Below are 22260 nucleotides of genomic sequence, written 5' to 3'. Positions count from 1 at the left end.
GAAATGAACAGTTTATTGTTGCATTAGTAACGATTATTTTCGTGTGCTAGTCGGAGTTTCTGAAAATTATGTATGAAGGTAACAACGAAGAGATTCTTTGTGATATATCGACGAGTTTCATGACGATCGTGTGCATAACGAGCGTCTGACGTCTAGTCTGTACGCTACTTGATTGAAGTTTTCCGTTGATCAAACTTTATTTTTGCTACTTTTTGTGATGTAAACGTATGTACAGGCTGATGAAATTGATTGTGAATGTATTCGTGGCTTGTTTTGTACGTAGCAAACACAGCAGTGTTGGAGTAGAGTAGAGTTGGAGCGGAGAGCACATGATAGCTAACATATCGCAGCTTTCTTCCAGTTATATTACTGTGAAAAGAAAAACAAAATACGTAAATGAAAAAATATTACAAGTAAACTTACTGATCTAAATAAAGTTCACTGTTACTAATGGGTAAACATGACCCGTGTTTGTATTCTTTGTGTCGTTATTTGTGTTCGATGCCCTGTCCACCCCCATCGTTTCAAGTCCGAGAGTTTGAGCCGGAAAGGCCGGGTAATTGAAAAAATGCGCTGGCAAATTGGCTTTTCAAAAAAAGCGACATCTACTGTATAGTGTGGATACGTAAGATAAACATCATACAAAATTAAAGATATCAGGATAAACAAAATCAAAGGCACCAGAACACGTACGAATACGCCAGACAATTCCTGCGCGCAACGCCGATCGTAAATGGCAGAAATTGCGCACGCACAACCAAGGCCTGGTTCGGCTCTACGCGCGCGCCAACACATTCCCCAGGCTTACCAGGCAAAGTGCGCGCACCGCCGCTACTGCGTGGCGCTATACGCGCGCGCGCAGACAAGGGCCGATCTGGCAGGTTTCGCGTACCAACAAAATCCATAGTCGTAGTCGTACCAACAAACTGCGCGCAGCGCCGCTAGTAGGGGGCGTTATGCGCGCCCGCGCGCAGCGCCGCTACGGCGTGGCCACTTGCGCGCGCGCGCATCAGCGCGCGAAATCGACCAATATCGGGTCCCAATTCTTAGCTCAGTAAGTAGTGCAATTCTCCCAGTGACGTCACTTCCGGAAATTGTGCAATCTCCCCGGTTTTGCCGGGCTACGCGCGGAGCCGTGGAGATCACGTTGTTTCCCAGACGCTGCCACAATCTGGTGCGATTCTCTCCAAAATACGCCACATTTTGAACTGGTTCGAATCCCACGGGTAGAGGACCATGCCTAGAAAAAAGCAGAACCTTGACATAGCCGAGGACGGGCTGAACAACGACCAAAAAGACGATGATATTCCGGAGAAACGGAAAGGTGGGAGGGCGAAGCAGAAAGGCAAGTCCAAAATGAACGAAGACGATTCCGTTCCGGATCGGGCCGACGTAGAGTCCGGAAAGGGTAAAGGGAACAAAGGCAAGAAAGGACGAGATAGACGCCCCAGTCCGTCAGGTAATTATCCACATTTACCGACTACATGTATTCGTAAATCTGTAGGAATTTATCATGTAAAGACTGTTCTAGAAATACATAAATTATATGCATATTATATCATTGAACCATTATTGTTAAACATACTGTGTATCAAGATAATAGTACTACATGTATGTTGTATGTTGTGTTGTAATATAAACAGGCTTTTCCACATACAATGTATATTAAAGGGTGGTTGGGGCAAGCATCTGGAAATTTTGGCTTTGTCCTGACTGGTATCAACAACCATTTTGGGGGGTCCACTTGCAGAATTGGACATCTGTTTTGTGATTTAGATTTTTTTTATTTAGAATGTGTGTAGTCTAACAACATTGTCATTTGCAAAACGTTGTAGACTCGACAGCCACTCAGGAGTCGGAGTCGTCCGGTAAGGGCGGGAAGAAGGGGCGCGGGAAGAAGGGCCGTAACCGCAGCCCCAGTCCTGGACTGGAGGAGGAGATAAACCAGCTGAGGATAGACCAGGGGATGGAGCAGGGGGAGGACCAGTCTGCACAGGTGGTGAAATTACTGATATAACATTACAGTACATGGCATGCTGGCAGAATGCACTGCACCTGCATGAAACCTATAATACATTGTGCATAGCATTTTGACAGAACGTCCCGTATAAGCGCATATAAGGTTAACATTCCGTCTGTAGTTTCCAAATGTTTATGTTGGAAAAGATGTATTCTGCAACAGGCAAACTTCTGATGCAATGTTGACCAAACATCCAACGAAATCCATGAAAAATCAGGGTTTCACGCAAGCACGGTACGTTCTGCCGACGTGTTACAGTACATGACATTGTGTTATACATTGTCAGTATTATATAATGGCATGTTGACTTACTGGTAGTTTTGTTGATGTTCAATTTTTTTTATTTTTTCGTAATGGAATGTTTGTTTTCCTTTGTTTCAGCCCACAAAAAAGAAAAAGAATCGTGGAAAGAAGAAGGGACGAGGGAAGGACAGTGACAGCGATGATGATGACATGCCCCTGAACAAGTTCTCATCCCTGGGAGTGAGTGATGAAGAAGAAGAGGAAGAGGAGGATGACGACCAACCAACAGCCACATCAGGTAGGGTCAAAATGGATGGTCTAAAGTGCAATCTCATTGGCTAAAACTAAAAAAGTTATTTTGTTAATTAAGGAAAGATGTCAGTCTGGCCTAGTTTTTGGAATTGTATGTTTTGTTTGGTTAAGTAAGCCAGTAATGCAGTTTTGAAAGTTGAAATCAGCTCTATGAATTTTTTGCAGGGTCTGCTTTCTCTGCTCTTATGGTCGAGGATTCTCCAGAAGAGGAAGAAGAAGAAGAAGAAGAAAAAGAGGAAGAAATTGTTAAAGAAGAGCCCAAGAAGAAAGAGGAAAAGAAGGAGGAAAAGAAGGAGGAAAAGGAGGAAAAGAAGGAGGAAAAGAAGGAGGATGAGTCTACAGGTCTAACTTTAACTCTCTATTAATATTCTATTAAGGTTTTGGTAGAACTTGCATCTACTTTCTTGGAACTGTGTTCTTTTTATGAGCCGTACTACATTCTCTGTTGTACAAGTAAAAGAAGGCAATCAGAGATGGCAGACTTTACCCCCTTACCCACACTGCTTTGCATCCCATCTTGAGCTCGCTGAAAACTCGGAAACTAAAGACAAAATTCTGTAATTTTTTTCCCAGGAGGTGGTGACACCACACAGGAAACACAAAACAACCCTGCCCCTGCTGAACCTGAGGTGGAGAAAAAAGCAGGGAAAAAAGACAAGAAAGACAAGAAGAAGAAGAAAAAAGACAAGTTCTCTTGGTTAGACGAGGAGGGAGGAACAGATTTCCTAGACACGGTACGTTGTAATTATCATTCTAGTGTACTGTCAGATTTCTTCATGAGTAAAATCTAATTTCATTTCTACTGGAAAATGACATGCCTGTTAGTGAGATATGTGCCTTTGATTATGCATGTACCTTAACACTTTCATGATAGCTGTGTTTCTTTCTAAACATGCATGATACACGTATGTGCTTACATGCATGTAAACTCTCTGACGTGTTATTTGTTGACATGCATGTAGATTGTAATGTCATTAATAAATTCCATGAGTTGTACTTGACTTGTTCAGAGCCATTGTTTGAGTAATCAGTAAGATAACTCTTTCTGTGAAAATCCCTGAAGCCTGCTGAAGAGAAAACAGAAGAAAAGAAAGACACTAAGAAGAAAGGAAAGACAGAAAGCCCTCCCCCAGAAGAGGAGGAGGAGGAGGAGGTGTATGATATGATGGGGGAGGAGGGTCTACAGCAGGAAGTGGAAGGTATGTTTGTCAATGTTTGTTTGTTTGTTTTTGATGTTAGGCCACAGCAAGTAGATTTTAAGGATGTGATCCACACACACATTGATTTCCACTAGATTTTGGAAAAATTTTGTTTCCCTGTGATTTGATTGTAGCCATGTATGTAGTTGTCAAGTGAAACTAGTTTGGAAGTTATATAAGTGATGCTAGTGTGGTAGCCTTAAGCGTACAAGGCATGACATTTACTAAATGTGGCTGGCTGTGGCCTTAGTCTATCATGGAGACAGTGATAGAAGGGTGATATATATATGATTTACTTTTCTACTTAGGTTGAATCTGCAACATGCCAAATTTGTGATGATAACTTTCGATTCCTTTTCTAGAAGAGAAACAAGAAGACCTCTCGAAGATGAGCAGAAAAGATCGGAAAAAGTTGATGAAAAAAGTGAGTTGAAGCATATCTGTATCTGTATAGCCAATATAACTGCCCTTCAGCTAACAACATATCAACAACATTAAGTTTTTACACTAGTTTCATTAACTTGTATGTAGAGTTTTCTTTTGAAAAAGCTATGTCTCTGTTGTCACTATACATCATTAAAAAATACTCATATCAATTATCATGTTGAAATATCAATTTTTGGTGGTTTTGTTTCCACAGCAACAATTTGACAAGAAATATGAGGAGATGTTAGAGCGTGAGTCAGCTGACCTGGGCCAGTTCACTCTGTCACAACAACAAACCACTGCCAAGGGAGCTATACTGGAAAACGTACAAGATATCAAGGTAAACAAACAAGTACTCTAAACTTCTCTCCACTTGTGCTGTATTTGCTTGCAACATTTTGCTATGGTGGTGTTTGAAAGTTTATGTAACTTGTTATTGTGGTCTATTACTAGATATATTCATTTGAATGTCTTGCTCTATCAAATATGCATAATTGGTTCTTTCTCTATGTAACTATGTGTGCTAGACCATGAAACAATGTCTGGTGACTTTCTCTCGTTCCTTGAAGACTTAAGTTTGATACATGGCTTTCCTGGTGACTTTCTCTCGTTCCTTGAAGACTTTAGTTTGATACATGGCTTTCCCTCCCGCTCACATGTAACTCACACACAACTGTTTCGCTACTTTTTTTAGATTGATAACTTCTCCATCTCAGCCAAGGGGAAGGTCCTTTTTGAGAACGCTCAGCTGCACATCACAGCAGGCAGGAGATACGGACTGGTCGGACCTAACGGGTGGGTATACCATGTATTGAGGGTGATGCGGACTACACAGTGTTGTATTTTATTTAATGTCATACCCACCCAAGAAAACACGCCTTTCAATGAAAAATGAGCCAAAATTTGATGTCCCTAAACCAAAAAACACAGTAACATCAATGCCAACATCCAAATCATGTATTCGAATTTTCGAAAGCAGCACACACAGTTAGGACGAAGCGCATTTGGTGTGTATAGAATGTCAAAGTTTTGCAGTACCAGGTATTTATGCAATTAGAATATCTAAGTTTTTACAATATTTGTGTGTTTAGAATTTTCATGTTTTAACCACGCTGCTATGTCCCTCCCCAGCCATGGAAAGACAACAGTACTGAGACATATCTCCACGCGAGCGCTGGCCATCCCGCCAAACATCGACGTGCTGTACTGTGAACAGGAGGTGGTCGCTGATGAAACCTCCGCCGTAGATGCCGTGCTCAAGTCTGACACCAAGAGACTGGAATTACTGGAACTGGTACATGCTGTATTTTAAGGCGTGGAGATCAGCAATGGTGTTAAAAAATGGCATAAAACTTAAATGCATGTTAATTACTTAAGTGACATTTTTGAATGCATGTGATAACGAAACATGTCAAGAGACAAGAAGGAGTATTTTATTGTGTACAGAAGTAATGAAGTAGCTGCTTGCTGTATTCAAGGAATCACTGGTGTCATGTGTTGCCAAGATTATAACAACAGTTACATCCTTAAACATTTGCACTTTTTCTTATTTTACCAACAGGAAAAGACACTATTAGCCCAGAATGAAGCAGGAAAGGAAGTCAGTGAGCAATTGAAAAAGGTACGGATGTTCAAATTCTCTCTTACTCTTTTGATGAACCAAAATTACAACTCTACTATCTGTGTTAGACTTGTGCTAATCTCTAGTCTACTCTCATTTTCAGTTATATGATGACCTGAAAGCTATAGGAGCAGACTCAGCTGAAGCTAGAGCAAGAAGGATCCTCTCTGTGAGTACTAATGTGCAATACTGTGGTAAAAAATAATCTAAAACAGGGCAGCTTTACAGTGTACATGCAGTGTTCGAAATACCTGTCTGCAGTCTGCAATCTGCAGATAGATTTTCAAGATTGCAGAAGAAAAATTTATACAATCTGCAATTTTGCAGCAGGAAAAATTGGCACTTGGGATTTGGTGCTCTTGGCCCCAAGGACAGACAACACTTAAGCTCCTGTTCTGAAACAACAGGAGCTTCTTCACTAATTTACATCAACCTTGTCTTGACCTGTTTCTCTTTTGTTTCCTTTTGGACTTCCAAAAATTTGTCTTCAATAATTTGCATATCAATCAACAGTTCATGCTTATGAACTTGCAACATTGTAGTATAGAGTCTTGTGTATTTGCAGAAAGTATTTCCAAATTGCAGAACAAAATTTTGACTCTTCTGCAATATTGCAGAGCACTGAAAAAAAGTATTTCGACCACTGACATGTATATCCACACTATCATACGATCAGCATTGTAACCTCTTTTTTGTTTAGGGTCTTGGCTTTACTAAAGAGATGCAGGGCAGGGCCACCAAGAACTTCTCGGGAGGCTGGAGAATGCGTGTGTCTCTGGCCAGGGCCCTGTTCCTGGAGCCAACACTCCTGTTACTGGACGAACCTACCAACCATCTCGACCTCAACGCTGTCATCTGGCTGGACAAGTAAGGACTCTATTACTTCATTTTTATTGGCATAGCTGTTTGTGTGTTGTGAACAGGATTACTTGAAGCAGTGTAAGTCAATTTTATGTTGCTGTTTTTTTGTGGGTAATCCTTGGGAAGTAGTAACTGAAGTTTGAAAAAAAAAATCTTTCAAAGAATTGTCATCCATTTGTGACTATCAGCCATTGTGTAACCCCCTAGCAGCTAGCTTTTGAACTGCAGAATACAGAGTTAGATTTGTAATTAAAATTTCACAGGATTAGAGATGATACTATCTTGTTTCTTTTATTCTAACAACCAGCTATCTACAGCGATGGAAGAAGACACTACTGGTGGTTTCCCACGACCAGAGTTTCCTGGACAATGTGTGCACAGACATCATTCATCTGGGTATGTAATGCAGTGAGAGGGACACTAATAACTGCAGTTCACACCTACATTGCTAGGTAGTGCTTATTCATTGACACATTGACACAGATTCTACTACATGTATGTGAAACATTTATGACAATGGAGCCTGGACAATGTCATGAAAGAAAGTGTGTTTCTTTTAAATAGTTAGGAGTAGAAGTAATGTTTGTAGTTCTTCTTAACATTTGTTATATGTCTGACATTATCATGATTGCTGTTGATTTTTTTCATACAGATATGTGCAAGCTGTTCTACTATAGAGGGAACTACAGTAAGTTTAAGTCGCAATTGCTGTACATTTTTCCTTGTATTTATTTTGGATAGAATGTTAAGGATTTTATATTGTTTGAAACAAAACTTAGATATTTGTGGTATATTATATTATTCAATCATGATTGTTTTTCTTTCAGCTCAATTCAAGAAAATGTACAAGCAGAAGGCAAAGGAACTGCTGAAAGAGTATGAAAAACAGGTAAAGTTTGCAGGTCTTGTTCCTGTATTCTTACTGATGTGTCTGTAATATGATAGACCTTTCCGGTGATGAAACTGTTGAGTCGGACTACTATGGCTGACACCTGGGTGATGTCACTGTCTCTTCACACCTGAGGGCAGAAGGTCTTGCTTGCACAGCAGTGTGGGATGCATGCTGGCTTGCTTGCAATTGCCTAACCCCTCCCTTCTGTAGCACCTGTCATATAGTACAGTGTGTAATAATTACCTCCATGAAATGGAAGGTATTGTTTTTGGCGCGTCTGTGTGCGTGTGTGTGTGTGTGTGTGTGTGTGTGTGTGTGTGTGTGTGTGTTGTTGTCGTTGTGTGTGTGTGTTTGTGTTTCCGCTTTTTTGTACCTTCATAACTCCATAACGCATTTATGGATTGTGGTGATATTTGGTATACTGGTAGGTGTTAGGGGGGCGAAGGTCAAGGTCAAATATGGGCCTCCTGGTGGATGGCCTTGGTACTGCAGCAGCACTTCCGGTTTAATGAGGAGTCTGCCAGACAGGGTAACAGATGTCTGATTGTGTCGAGGCTGCCCCGGGCTTGCGACCTGGTTTGATTAATGAGAGGTTCTTCCTCAGGGAATAAGGCGACCTCTGTGCACTATGATGTGGAAAATTTGAGTGTTAGGGTGGATGGACACCCAGTGTTGACGTAATTTTGGCACTGAGATCTAGTTACCTCCATGAAAATGGAGGTATTGTTTTTGGCGCGTCTATGTGTGTGTGTGTTTGAGTTTCCGCATATTTGTAGTCAGCATAACTCCATAACGCCTTTATGGATTGTGATGATATTTGGTATGCTGGTAGGTCTTAGGAAGCCAAAGGTCAAGGTCAAATATGGGCCTCCTGGTGGATGACCTTGGTACTGCAGCAGAACTTCCGGTTTTTGTATCTTTTGTCCTGAACATGTTATGATCTTGATTTTTGGGTGACAGATAGATTGTCCTGCCAGGAATAATTGGTGTGGGTTTGGTCCCCCTAGCAGCTTGTTCTGAAACTGCAGGGGACTTTCGGGGGAAAATCTTTAAAAGCCAATAGGTCCAGACAGGAACAATGTATTTTCATCGTTTTTGGTAGGTAGGTAGCTGAGAGAGATGTACATAACTTAATGAAAATTATGCAAATGAGGACTTTATTTGCATAATAAATGAGGAAATTATCTAATTACAGTGTTTTACATTGTAGTACTTTAATACATGTAACGTATGTAATCTTTGGCAGATGGAACATCAACAGATACCAATAATGCAAATTATGACCTCATTTGCATAATTAATGCGAAAATTCAATGGGTAAATGATGGGAATTTCCTACTTGGTGTAAATTGTAAATTCATCCAAAGTTAACATCACGATACATTAATTATGTTAATGTGGAGGTCATTTGCATAATTAAAGAGGAAATTTACATTTACACGTCAAGCCCATATTTCATGGAGGTATGTGATCTCAGATCTCTTGTTATTCCTGTTTTTCTTGTTTCATTTCATTTTTCCCTTATCTGCAACTTGTGTGCTTGTCTGCTTGTATCATACAGTCTTGTCATAAGGTCTGCTTTACCTTTTTTTCTGGCTAGCACTTGACGTGTTTCACATTATAATGATGTTGTAATAATAATGATAAATATATCTTTTCGAGTAACTAATGAAATTGTATGTATACCAACCTTTTGTGTTGCAGGAAAAGAAAATCCGGGAGTTGAAAGCTTCAGGCAAAAGCAAAGTACAAGCCGTAAGTGAGCTTTCCTTATTACATAATTGTTACAGTAGTATTTGATACGTTGCTGTTTATTGTTAATTTTGAATACCATTTAGTGTACAACATACTGTAAGCATGGTGCTGGAATGCAATGTTTAAGAAGTACAGTGTACGTATATTTAAAGGTTGGTTGCTTTGCAAATATCTTTGATTTGTAGGAAAAGAAGCAGAAGGAGATCCTGACCCGTAAGCAGGCTAAAGGCAAGCGGAGGACAGATGAGTTGGAGGACTCGGCGTCCAGTCAGACTGAGCTGCTGAGGAGACCTAAGGAGTACAAAGTCAAGTTCACCTTCCCCAGTCCGCCGGAGCTCAGTCCACCCATCCTGGGACTCCACTGTAAGACTCATGTCTTCCTTCATTCACTGCTTCATTGGTTGCTAGTTAAAGACTTGGTTTTCTACTTACATATACATTGTACATGTATGATTGTGTATTTTGATATAAATCATAGATAACAGATAACTCATGACTGTTTTGCTATTGCCCCGTCCTCCAGCCGTCACATTTGGTTATGAGAATCAGCCCTTGTTGTTCAAGGATGTGGACTTTGGTATTGACATGACCTCTAGAGGTAAGACCTCAATGGCTTTATGAATGCATTCATTTGACAGATTTCTTCATTGTTTTGCATACAGGTTAATCTGCAAGGCTAAAATACATTGTAAGAACTGAATGAAACTACTGGTAACAGTAGAGTGATAGATGTGTAGTATTTGTATGGTATTATGTGCTACATGTATGTTTTCTTACACATGTTTGCCTTTAATTGTAGTGTCTATAGTTGGCCCAAATGGAGTGGGAAAAAGTACCTTCCTCAAACTGCTGGCAGGACAAATACCACCACTGCAGGGAGAGCAGAGGAAAAATCACAGACTGGTACGTATAACATGTTTCATTCGGAACAATTTCATAGACAACAGTCATGATTGTCAACTTTTACCAGTTTAGGAGCAGAAAAATGAATGTTGCTTGGAGTGTTTATGGTAATTAGGAAATGGTGGCATGTGATTGGTCAAACCACATCCAATCAGATGGCTAAATTTGTAGCCATTCTTTTGCGGCAGTTTAATGCTGTGTTGAAGCTTGTAGATGTTGAACGAGAAATACTTAACCCTTTATCTTTTGTGGCACCACAGAAAGTAGGGTTCTACAACCAGCATTCAGCAGACCAGCTGGAGGTAGACATCAGCCCTACAGACTACCTACAGAAACACTTCAACCTGCAGTATCAGGACGCCAGGAAAACTCTGGGCAGGTTTGGACTGGTCAGCTATGCCCACACCATCCCTATACGAGATCTCTCAGGTAAGTGTTGGAGGAAATATCATCATGTACCAGGTTGTGTGAAATAGTCTAAAAAGCTTGTCAAATGCTTCCATGGCCAAAGTTCCTGTACCTCCCCCCTTAATGTTAGCACTACTTCAGCATTTACTGCTACATTGTATCTCTTTCTATACTTTCACAATGGACTACTGATGATTTGTATTTTGCAATAGATGGCAATAAAAACAATATATTTTCAAGGGCTTTTTACTGAAGGGGTTGTGATGCTTTGAATTGGTAGGAACAATTGAAATATTTATACAGGATATTTTTAATATCCGGATATGAATTTGTTGTTACTACTACCTACCTACCTAGTCCCATGACCGACACTGGTCGTTGGGGGGACAAGGCAGACTTTGCAGCAGGAATATAGCCAGGTCTTCCTGTCTTGGGCTGCTGTCAGGAGTTGTGGGACGGTGAGGGATGTCCAGTCCTTGATATTATCTAGCCAGACTTTCTTCTGTCTACCTCGCCGTCGCTTCCCTTCCAGCGTTCCTTGTAGGATGGTCTTTGCCAGGTTGTTGTGGCGGGTCAGATGGCCAAACCACTGCAGCTTTCTGCGCCGTACAGTTGACATCACTGATTCTTGGGGGCCAACAAGGCTGAATACTTGCTGGTATTGTTTAATTACTAGTATTGTTCTTACACTGTTTCTATGTCCCTTCAGGTGGGCAGAAGTCCAGAGTGGTGTTTGCAGAACTTTCCTGCCGGGCTCCAGATGTCATCATCCTGGTGAGACGGACATTTCAGCACTGCTTCATAACTTCTCACAATTCCGCCAAAATTTCTCTGCATAATTATAATGATAATTATGTCAGGAATAACTCTGAACTACGAATTTACAATTTGCTCTTGTTTCTCTCAGGATGAACCTACCAACAACCTGGACATCGAGTCCATTGATGCGCTGGCTGATGCCATCAATGAATATGAAGGAGGTAATGTACAGCTGCACAGTCTAACAAAATATCAACAACTTTAAAAATTCAAGGAAAACTAGAAAAGTAACATTTGCAAAGCTAATGCATAATGTTTACCTTCGAACATGGTCTCCTCAAACACATTCACATATATGGTGACAGGAGTGTAAATCCCTCCTACTATAGAATTCCAACATTATGTAACCCAACACCAGTTACTATGGTGAGAGATGGTCTATTCCTGTCATTGACCAGGTCAGAGGTCACTGTTTGGAGAAGAAGAAACTGAGCAAAAACAACATGTATTCCTTCGGTAAACATAATTATTGGGATTTAAGAGATAATCATGCTGTCTGACAATGACCAAAATTTTTGAAGAATTATTCAAATGCATGTAAAATGCTACGGTAGGATAAAAGTCGCCCATCGTGCCGGTAATGTATTACAAGTTTATGCATCTTTTCCATGTGTTAGGTGTTATTATAGTGAGTCACGACGAGCGACTGATCAGAGAAACAGAGTGCACCCTGTGGGTGGTGGAGGACAAGACCATCAACCAGATCGAGGGAGACTTTGATGACTACAGAACGGAGATCCTGGAAACTCTCGGAGAGGAGATTGCACATGCAGAACAGATGTAGATAGGATGGCTCTTAATCACTCACAGTTAAACTTAGCCTCCACCAGGCCTTCATATGGGCTCTTGAATCTGCTTAACAGGGGTAGACAGGATGGCTCTTAAACACTCACAGTTAAATGTTGCCTCCACCAGGCCTTCCTACGGGGGTAAGGATAATAGAATTTTGCAAAAAAGGGAGATAATTGGCCAAGAGAGTCAGTTTGTGGGAAGATCCAATGAACTCTAGTGACCAAACTCCCCTGGAATTATTCCCCCTATTTGGCTATGTTTTAGTTTTGAACCCGTGGTCTGGTGGAGAGTAAGTTGAACTGACATTTGCATCACAGCACAGAAACACTCCTCCCCCTTATGGCTTCATAGATATACATGTATAAGTACCTGAAAGAAGCAACAGATGCCACTTTCAGTAATAGCAGCTCATTCGAAGTCTTCTAGCATGTTTTAACATGGAATACTGCATACTGGTATATATGCCTTCCTACTGGTATATATGCCTTCCCATACCTTTGGCAGAAGCTTGAGTTAAACTCAGTAGCCATGCAGGACTGTGGGTTTGGAAGCCTGCCTTGTATGGTTCAGATGTACATTTGTTTGTATTATTTCTTCAAGTAAGTCAGATAAACCAAATATGGAAACACCTACATGTAGTAATGGATACACATACACTTAGTAAGCAATAACTTAACTACCAGTAATATGACATAGCAAGCAGTTGTAGTCTCCAATAGACAGGGTCAAATGAAAAGTGAAAAGAAGCCAAATCCGCAAATATGGTGATATGCCAGAAGCCAAAGTGATTTGTTAGATGATACTGTTTTCTGGCGTATTTATGGCACATTTCAAAAACATGTGTACATGTATTTATACAGCCACAAGGTTGTGAAACTTAGCTGAAGATATTCCTTTTAGATCAAGTGCAACAGCGATAAAAAAATACATGTAGGCATAAGGTGTTGTTGTTACAAAGCTGTGTAAAACAAAAGAATGACAAAAATGTTCAAAAATAAAGTTTAATTGACAAATGCTGCACTTTCCATTGAAGTAAACACGCACGAAACACAAATCCAATGGTCAGTGGTTAGAAACTTTATTTTATGTCACATATAGCGTCATATAATTTCTGCAGTACTGGATTTATTATCTAAATACATTTTATTTTCTTTTGTCAGATAGCATCAGATACATATAAGCTATTTGGTAACAAAAGCTAAGCGCTCACTGCTATGACTTTTGTTAATGAAATGACTATTAGCAAATTTGTAAAGAGTTTCCCTGTAGCTGATGTTCAGTCCTCGCTGCTATCCGTGTCTCCCCCCTCTCCCAGAACTGTTGCAGTCAGTGAACGCAGGTCCTCAACTACAGAGCTCAAAGGTTCTGAAGCTGCAAAATCAAGATAACATTTTTAAAACACTCTCTGAAATGAATGGGTTGAAAACATCAAAACTTGACGGTATTGCTGTGTACCTAAACCCATGTTCAGGTCTGGACTTGTAAGATTTACTAGTTCCAGACATTCAGTATTTTTTTTACTTGAACATGAACATTTTTAGTACAGAACTTGTTCCAGTGAACGGGTACACAGCACCACTTGCAGTCTTAAACATGTACCTGTAGGTTGCTGCTTGCTGACAGTCCCAGGCCCAGTGGTGTGTTCAGTTCCCTGTGGTTGTGTGTCTGCCACAGCCTTAGCTGCTGCTGCTCTGTGCTGCTTGTATTGACCAATCAGGCCCTCTTGTCTCAGAGTCGCCTACAAGTGGATTACAGACAAACACTCTTAAAAACATTGGTATAAATGCAGTCTACATCACTACAAGTGCCGGGAAAAAGATACACTCATTTTTCCATAATAAACAAAGAAGATTACATACTGTCCTTGTTTACAATTACACAATGTACATTTTCAGTAGATCTGTGAATTACTATAGTAATTGAATTTGCAAGCGTGATGACGTCAGGAGTGAAACGAAAGTGTGTCGGATCATTCATCTGATGAAAGTCGACAAGATCAACTGAAAAATGCAACTGAAACTAACTGCTGGCTGACCATGAGCATGTTCCTGTCCCTGTCCACCTCGCGCAGCTGTTCCTGCAGCTTGTGCAGCTGTCTCTGGTAGTGCTGTTCCTGCAGGTGCAGCTGCTGCTGTCCCCGCTCCTTCTCCCTACCGGCCTGGCGCTCAGCCTGGCGAAGCTGCACAACTGGTACAACAAACATAATAGACAAAATGTACCTACCCGGTATAGCACGTTAAAAGTACCAGAGTTATCAACCAAGGATTGAGGTGTTCAAAAACTCATTTCCTAGAACTATCGCAGACTGGAACTCGCTGTCACCAAGTACAAGTTTAGAGCTAGATTTTCAAGGGTTAGGTGTAACAAGTTGTAATGTAGCCAGCTGCCAACTGCCACCGCACCGTGTGCCTGCGAAGCTGGTGGTTACGTCAAAGGGCAATTATACTGGCTAATAATCTAATATTGAACCACTGTAGTAGAGTAGTTACCTGCTTTAGTGTGCTCTCTCCTGGCATCATTCACCTTCCTCTCCATCTCAGCCAGCTGGTCCACCAGGCCTGCCTGGACCTCCTTACCTCTGTCTTCTACAGCTGAGAGGGGAGACAACAGACTCATGGAAATTCTGTCTGTAATGTACAAACGGTTTATTGTCCAAACTTTACTGTCCAAACTTAGAAATCAATAGTTTACCCAAGGTAACCATGAATTGGAGACATGAATGGCCAAGTGGTTAGGCTAGAAGACACAAGACCGAGAGGTGACAGGTTCAATCTCTAGCATCCCTCGCAAGATGTTGCATCTTTCGGAAATGCACTTTACGTGACAAAATCCTCACTCCTCCCAAGGTTAAATGGGTACCAGACTTCAGTTGGGGAGGCAGAAGGCAGTAGAAGGAGAGGGATGGGCTCTGCCTTCCAATACCCATAACCAACTGCCACTATGCCCTGAAAAAGGCTATGGGACTACATTTTTAATCATGAATGCTGCTCAATCATGAGCTTTACCTACTTGTAAACCACTTTTATGCATAGATAATTGAGCACATCCCACCTTTTTCAGCCTCTATCTGTTGTTTAGCCAGCTCCGTTTTCAGACCATCTATAGTCTGGTTGGCCTCCTGGATGTCATCCTCCAGTTGTGACAGCTGAGTACCCAGGGACTGGCATTTCTGTAGCAAAAGAATTGATGACATTGTTTACACACTAACAAAAAAATTATCTCAAGTCTTCTTACCTCATGTGTACAGCTTTTTATAGAATCCCATATTTAGAATGAAGATTTTTTAAGCAGATAATGGGTTGTATGTCTTTCATTTTCTTATAGGGTAACAGAATGGAAGCACTTTAACAGGAGACACCAGAATGAATGCTAGTAAAAATGACATTGCCAAGGTGTTAGTTATCCTTAATAAGGAAAGAGGGGAAATGACTATCACCTGTGATTTCTCTTCCATCAGTTTGTGTAGCTGCACTATTGTCTCCTGCTGCTCCTTCAGCTGGCCTTCAACTAGAGAAACACATGGCAGGTTACAAGTACAACTTACACAGTTTTACTCTCAGTGAGGTTTCACCTGCTCTCAAAATGGGCTTCAATAAGTACAATGTACTTCATCATAGAAATGGAGCCTTTGAAAAGACATGTTGTTAATCAACTCAATATACTAAAATGTGAATATAATTATTGCTATAGTTTATACAAATGTATAGTACCTGGCCAGCCAGTGTTACAGTCTTACGTTTTTGTCTGTTTGCTGCCATCCTCTGGTCCAGTAACTGTGAGTCTTCTCTCATCTGATTGGCCAGTTGGTCCCTCTCCTTCCTCACTCTGTCCAGCTCCTCTTGCAGCTGGGAGGGATGCATCCTGCCACAACACAGTAACACTTATGCACTGTGTTCTCAACCATTCAATCTTCAAAGATTGTTTCTATTAGTAAGTTAACAAGTCAGTTGAACTGCTCATATGAATTTTTTATAGGTAACCTTACCCATTATGCTCTTGTTCTGGCTGATCCTCCTCTTCTTTGCTCTGATTGGTTGATTCCTCTAATTTCATTCTCCACATGGCATCTCTACGTGCAAACAAGCCTGGCAGAAAAGAAAAAACCACAACCATCGGTTGGCTGAAATTTTGTAAAATTGTAATGGTGTAATACTGGTAAGCTGAAAATCTCAAGAATCAAGAGAGGTCAAATCTGTTTTTCAAAACATTGAATTATAATCATACCTTGAAGCATGTCTAGTCTTCCTACGGCAAAGTTCAGTCTCTGAGAAAAACTGGTCAATCTGGAGCCTCCAGCCTGTAACTTCTCCTCCAGGGCTGCAAATGCCTCAAATGTCCTGCCAGGGATAGAACAGCAGGTTAGTAGTAACATCCTGATAGAAATACTGTAACTCTGTTGCTGTCATCAAATCACTGACAGTCAAACCAGTGATATTTTTCTAGCATTATTCATGAAAATTTTTTTTGCAATATATATGACATACACAATGTGAGAAATCACCTTTTAGTGAGGTCAGCCAGCTGACCGTTAGCAGCCACTTGTGCGTCCAGTTTGTCCTGGAGGCTGACCGCCGTGTCCTGGGTGGAGGTGACCTCGGCCTGAAGGGTCTGTACTCGTGACCTCTCCATCTGTAGCTCGGCTGTCCTGTCGGCCAGCATGTGGGACAGCACCTCGCTGTGACTGGTGCTGCTGTTCAACTGGTCCTCCAGATCTGCAACCTGACAAACAAGATATTGAGTACATGTACATGTAGTGCTGTGTACCTAAACCCACGTTCAGGTCCAGGTTCGGATTCAAGTCCAGAGGTTTACAACTGTAGGTTCAGGGCATATACAAAATACGAAAGGGATCTTCTCAGTGAACATTTCCCAATGGAAAATGGGGCATCTTTACCACAAAATTTTGTAGCGAGCACTGCACTAGTACCTGCGTTTAGAAGCAAGATATGTTGTTTGCAGGGCACATCTGGGCAAAACTGTGGCCACAAAATTTATGGAGGCCGACACTTTACAATGCCCAATGGCAATGTTTTCTTCATTTTACAGCACAAAATTTGACTATTAAAGCTTTTTACCGAAATCGACATAAAACTAGACTACCTTCTGTTTGTAGTTGGCGATGTCCTTCTTGTGCACTATCTCCTGTAACATGAGCTGTACCATCAGGGCAAACACCTTCTCCCTCCAGCGGGTCAGCAGGCTGTTCATTCTCTTCTTCATGTCACTACCATCTGACTTACTCTGGATGGGGGAAAAATCACACAGTACATGTATATGGTTTATGCACAAGTCTTTTATAAGTAGAAGAGAAGAATGTATACATGTCTAGATATATATGTATAAATAATCATTGAATTCCTATGATATTAACACTCACAGAAATGCATTAAAGTTTATGAATTACTCAAATGAAATATAATACATGTCCTTGAACCTTCTATACCTTCTAATCTATGGTGAAAGAAAAATACCTTTGTAATGTCTGCCTCTTGTATGCTGAGGATGTCTGTGAAGGAAGCTAGTCTCACATTCAGCAACTGTTCAGTAGATCGTAAGTTCTCAACCTGTACTTCCAGATCCTGCATTGCATATAGAGATAATGAACATTCAGTTTTTATAGGTTACAATTTATACATAAATAGCTCTTTTTTAATTATCACCATTACTTTTTGTCATGCATGGTTTTATGATATCTTTTATGACATTATTGGTTAACCATCACTGCATTCAATGCAGCTGTAAAAATATAGAATTTTCATGATGTAGCATTCCACTTTTATGGTACTTGTATTTTATTTTTTTGTTGTTGTCCATGTCCTACTCATCCCAGTACGTACCTGTATCTTCTTGAGTCTCTCCCCCCTCTCCTGTTTCCACTGTTCTGCTGCCTGTCTGTCTGTCTCCATCTGTGTGAGATGAGCCCTGAGCTGGGACACCAGGCTTTTGGAGGACTGTAGCTCCTCTGCTGTGGTCCTGTTAGAATAAAATACTATGTTATTCTCAAGTATTAGTCTTATATCTGAAATTTTCTCCCTAAATATGCTAGCAACCTGTTACAAGGAGTCCAAGACAAACAACATATAACCAAAAATCATCAATTTTAGACACAACTAATAATATCTGCAGTATGGTGAAAATGAACACTGAATTCTTGTATTAATTGTACCTGACTTTCTCCTGAAGTTCTTCCTTCTCCAGGGTAGACCTGTATATCTGGTCTTCCAGCTCAGCCAGCCTCTGCTCATAGTCATTCCTGTTCTCTTCCAGCCGTTTCTGTAGACTGGATAGTGATGATGTGGCTCCTCTGACTTCTTCTTCATGGGCTACCTTGATCTTGTGCAACTATGAAAATAGTTAAGATCAATATCTGTTTCTGTGTTGGATGTTCTGAAAATACTAGATCACATCATTATCTTCTCCTGTGTAACACATGAATCAGTGATTGCAACACTCCCCTAATAGAGAAGCCATAGCCAGAGTTTGATTCATCTTTCCAGACTTTTATACAGGGATGTGGTACATATATGTATAACATTGACCTTATTCTGTTTTCATACACATGTACAGAAAACACAGAATGCTGCAACTGTATCTGCCAGTTATGAAGCAATAGGGAAAATCCACACAATAAATAAAGGTTACACTTTTTTAATAGCTAGTACATGTACCACTATCGATTTCGGATAGCAGTAGATCACTTAGTGACATATAAGACAAGCATGCACAGTACCTCATCTTGGTGTTTCCTCTGTGCTTCCTCCAGTCTCCTCCTGGCCTGTACAGCTGCATCCTCCAGCTGTCTGTCCTTAGCTGACACCTGCTGCTGCAGCACCTGCACTTCTCTACTGTGTTCTGCCTTCAACGCTGTCAGCTCTGCCTTTAGGTGAACTACATATGCGAACCAAAACTTTTCACTTAGTTTCATTCAAGATTTTTACATTTATTTGTACATACAATCATAGATACAACTTTCAAAAAAGAATATTAACATACTGTTTGTCACTCCTAGAAGGATGCTACAGTAGCAAGAAGACCAACAAACAAATTATTGGACAGAATCAAAATAACAGAATCATAATAAGCTTCAAACATAGAAAAATTACCTACCAATGTCATTAATCTGTTTGTCTATGATCCCTTGCAGGTGCCTGGTTGTTTCCCCATTCCCAGATTTGTGTAAGTCAACCCTGGCTCTGATTTCCTGGGGACAAACAGCAATATGGCAAGTATGAATTGGAATCCTTTGATGCATGGCTGAATAGTAAGTACAGACAGATAATAGACATAAATTAAAGTGTATTCTGATTTCAGCGCAAAATCATGAAAATACAGTTGTACACATTATGTAAGTTACTAGCTTCAATCATTGCCAAGAGAAGTTAGCCTACTACTCTATATCTCATAACTGGATTGATAATGTTTATACATACCTCTCCAGTTGGTATTACAGCAGTTCTTGCTTGTCTGTATAGAAAAAAATCAACTCAACATTACACAACTGCATGTCAGAAGATCTGAAAAAATTGTAAAAATAAGAAAACTTCGGAGTAATAAACAGTTTGGCTGTACATGTCTTTTAGAGAGTCTAGACCGAAGGGCATTATCCTCAGGAAGTCCAACCTGAGTTGTTGGTTCTCTGTCCGGAGGTCCAGTACGTCCCTGGTTAACTTCCTGACTTGTGTCCAGGGGTCCTCCGCTGGAGGCGTCTCAAAGTGAGATGGAGGAACAAGCTGGGGAGCATCCATGCCACCTGGGGCAAACAAATTTATTTTTTAGGTACTAGTTTGTACTAGTAATCACTATTGCGAGACGTTGGAAGTATGTTAAGTAGTTTGAGAAGCTTATATACGAGTAGTTAGAAACGGAAACAAAAGTTGACGTTACATGGTTACTAGTATGTTACATGTGAAGTAAAACGGCATGATTCGCGTGAACTCTTAGTTTACCGCCCCCCTCCCCAAACCCTTCACGTTAGCATCTCAACATCCTTTACAGGAAGCTATATAGTCACTTAAACATAACTCTGAAGTCGTTCATCAGTTGCTACATTGTTTCAATTAAGATAGGCGCCCTGACATACTGGTAATGTTACCTTTCTTAGGTTGTTTTGGAAGAGAGAACGCCTCCGGAGGATTCAAATCAGCCGCCATCTTAAAAATGGGGAAAGACTTTACCATTTAGAATGGGGATTACCATTAGATTGTGTAAAAAATCAGAGCATAATAGATGCAAGATTAGAGCATAATTAGTGTCAAAACCTACCTTTTTCTTCAATAATTACTTATATCTATTTGTTTACTAATAGCTTAAACTAATTATTCTCTCATTGTTTAATCCTCATTTTTTATTAAGTGTATAACCTCCCTTCATATAATGTGATAGCCCAGGTAGATGACCTCGCTAGGATGCTCTTGCTGTACGTGGATGTTGTCATGCATACATGTCCAGCATGAGCACCAAGTGACCACGTCTAGCGATATATTAGACGTTAAACAAGGACAACAACAACAACAGCTGTAGCATGTAACGGTACTGCATACTTGACCAGGTGAGACCAGGTGAGTCTGTCAGGTCAAGGACATTATATATTGTCCTTGGGCAGGTTTATTTTAATATTAAGCCTCCTTGCCTTGGTCGAGACAATCGGTGATTTACTCTAAGAAGCTAGAAATGCAGTGCCTTTATTATTCATGTCATATGATTAACGTTATGGTAATGTTTATATCTGGTGGATGTCCCAACTACTAAGTACCTAATACCAGCTCAGAAGAGAACAAGAAATAGCCACGCATTCAAGTATCAGAGTTATCAACCAAGGATTGAGGTGTTCAAGAATTCATTCTTTCCTAGAACTATCGCAGAGTGGAACTCACTGTCACCAAGTACAGTAGGGGCACTGTCAATAGATAGCTTTAAACAATGTCTAGAGCTAGAAGTTCAAGGGTTAGGTGTAACAAGTCGATCGGTGTAATATAGCCAGCTGCCGCCGCGCCGCGTGCCTGCGAAGCTGGTGTGTTACGCCGAAAGGCGGTTATACCGGCTATACAGATACAGATACAGACAGATATCAGACCCATTACTCCAACTTTCACTTTCTGGGCCTTCAGGGCATGTCAGGGTTCAGACCAAAGGCATACTAGTATTCTAGATCCGAAAGTGGTTACAAACAGTGGAATTGGTACCGACAGTGTACTGCCAATTTGATTTAAGGCTAAACGTTACTTTCACGTTACAAAGGATATTTTCACTTAACTTTGATCCTCATATAAATGTGTATTTTTGCTGGATCCGATAATCTCCAAGCAAAGAATGTACAACCCCACCCTCAACAGGGAAGGGGCCCCGGGGCTACGGGTCGATCTTTCCGGCACTTGATTTTTGGCACTCTCAGCCCTGAGGACAGACAACACTTAAGCTCCTGTTCTGTATAACAGGAGCTTTCTGACTAATTTGCATTATCTTGTCTTGACTTGTCTGACTTTTGTTCCTTTTTCGACTTCCAAAAATTTGTCTTCACCTTATTTGCATATCAATCAATAGGTTGTGCTTATAAACCTGCATTTCCCCTCTGGTCTCTCAGTCACTGACGAAAGCTAGTGGATACTAGCTGAAACGTCTGACGTTTTCAAAATCATATCCAGTTGCTTGAGTAACTGTTTTTTGCCGTATCGTATTACCTGGATGTCTAACCTTCATCGACGTAAACAGATCTAATGACCTGACACAGAATGGGGCTTCTGAAATAACTCCTCCTCCCCCTAAGTTTTTTTAACTGCCTTGAATTTTCTCATTATGACAGATCTAGTGGATGATCATCAAAAATGGCAGCCATTGAAGAGGAGGTAAAACTGAAATTTACATATTTTTGTCTTGAGTTTGAAATCACGGATTGTTAAGAAGTTGACGATTGGTCAGCCATTATAATTGCTTTCGTTGCTACCCACTGTTTTCCCCCCTAAACTTGTCTCCCCCCCCCACCGCTCTTCCTCCCTAATCCCCTCTCACCCCC

General features: G+C 40.7%; 3 protein-coding genes across 4 annotated transcripts in view; 2 read left to right on the top strand and 1 right to left on the bottom strand.

Annotated features, from left to right (window-relative positions):
- The first annotated feature begins 1072 nt into the window (after positions 1-1072).
- On the top strand, positions 1073-13619 carry LOC109466130 (ATP-binding cassette sub-family F member 1-like). The gene is made up of 24 exons (XM_019763769.1): positions 1073-1459; positions 1836-1996; positions 2402-2561; positions 2741-2917; positions 3149-3309; positions 3639-3774; positions 4137-4198; positions 4415-4540; positions 4895-4995; positions 5332-5494; positions 5762-5821; positions 5925-5990; positions 6522-6688; positions 6990-7078; positions 7335-7370; positions 7510-7571; positions 9279-9329; positions 9515-9692; positions 9853-9927; positions 10129-10232; positions 10493-10661; positions 11350-11414; positions 11548-11620; positions 12077-13619. Exons 1-24 carry the CDS (start codon positions 1237-1239, stop codon positions 12241-12243), a joined length of 2832 nt encoding a protein of 943 aa, XP_019619328.1. The 5' UTR covers positions 1073-1236; the 3' UTR covers positions 12244-13619.
- Positions 13528-20406, bottom strand: LOC109465923 (coiled-coil alpha-helical rod protein 1-like). The gene is made up of 19 exons (XM_019763408.1): positions 20344-20406; positions 19872-20001; positions 19682-19715; positions 19359-19452; positions 18982-19139; positions 18418-18593; positions 18089-18224; positions 17723-17830; positions 17352-17492; positions 16753-16970; positions 16476-16588; positions 16237-16336; positions 15988-16112; positions 15688-15758; positions 15303-15420; positions 14741-14842; positions 14287-14438; positions 13845-13989; positions 13528-13622 (listed from the first exon to the last, which is right to left on the bottom strand). The coding sequence occupies exons 1-19, from the start codon at positions 20399-20401 to the stop codon at positions 13528-13530; spliced, it is 2274 nt and encodes a 757-aa protein (XP_019618967.1). The 5' UTR covers positions 20402-20406.
- Positions 20407-20638: 232 nt separating this feature from the next.
- Positions 20639-22260, top strand: part of LOC109466078 (kynurenine formamidase-like) — a 4850-nt gene continuing 3228 nt past the window's right edge. The window contains exons 1-2 of one of the 2 annotated variants that reach the window (XM_019763687.1): positions 20639-20799; positions 22051-22093. In XM_019763687.1, coding sequence (XP_019619246.1) covers positions 22073-22093 — 21 coding nt within the window. In that variant the 5' untranslated portion in view covers positions 20639-20799; positions 22051-22072. Of the gene's footprint in view, positions 20810-22050; positions 22094-22260 lie in introns of both variants that reach the window. The other variant, XM_019763685.1, reaches the window with a different exon arrangement.

Source organism: Branchiostoma belcheri, unplaced genomic scaffold, assembly GCF_001625305.1.
Source record: "Branchiostoma belcheri isolate BF01 breed outbred unplaced genomic scaffold, Haploidv18h27 scaffold16, whole genome shotgun sequence".
NCBI classification, from domain to species: Eukaryota; Metazoa; Chordata; class Leptocardii; order Amphioxiformes; family Branchiostomatidae; genus Branchiostoma; species Branchiostoma belcheri.
Note: the sequence above shows the minus strand (reverse complement) of the source record. Positions and strands in the feature narration are given on the sequence as shown.

Excerpts from the sequence above, each read along its gene's own strand:
- LOC109465923 (XM_019763408.1), bottom strand. The coding sequence starts at position 20,401 with ATGGCGGCTGATTTGAATCCTCCGGAGGCGTTCTCTCTTCCAAAACAA. Across the intron at positions 19,140-19,358 it reads CAAACAGATTAATGACATTG|TTCACCTAAAGGCAGAGCTG; the intron begins GTAGGTAATTTT and ends TCGCATATGTAG. Across the intron at positions 18,225-18,417 it reads GAACTTCAGGAGAAAGTCAG|GACCACAGCAGAGGAGCTAC; the intron begins GTACAATTAATA and ends TTATTCTAACAG.
- LOC109466130 (XM_019763769.1), top strand. The coding sequence starts at position 1,237 with ATGCCTAGAAAAAAGCAGAACCTTGACATAGCCGAGGACGGGCTGAAC. Across the intron at positions 3,310-3,638 it reads GAACAGATTTCCTAGACACG|CCTGCTGAAGAGAAAACAGA; the intron begins GTACGTTGTAAT and ends AAATCCCTGAAG. Across the intron at positions 5,822-5,924 it reads TCAGTGAGCAATTGAAAAAG|TTATATGATGACCTGAAAGC; the intron begins GTACGGATGTTC and ends TCTCATTTTCAG.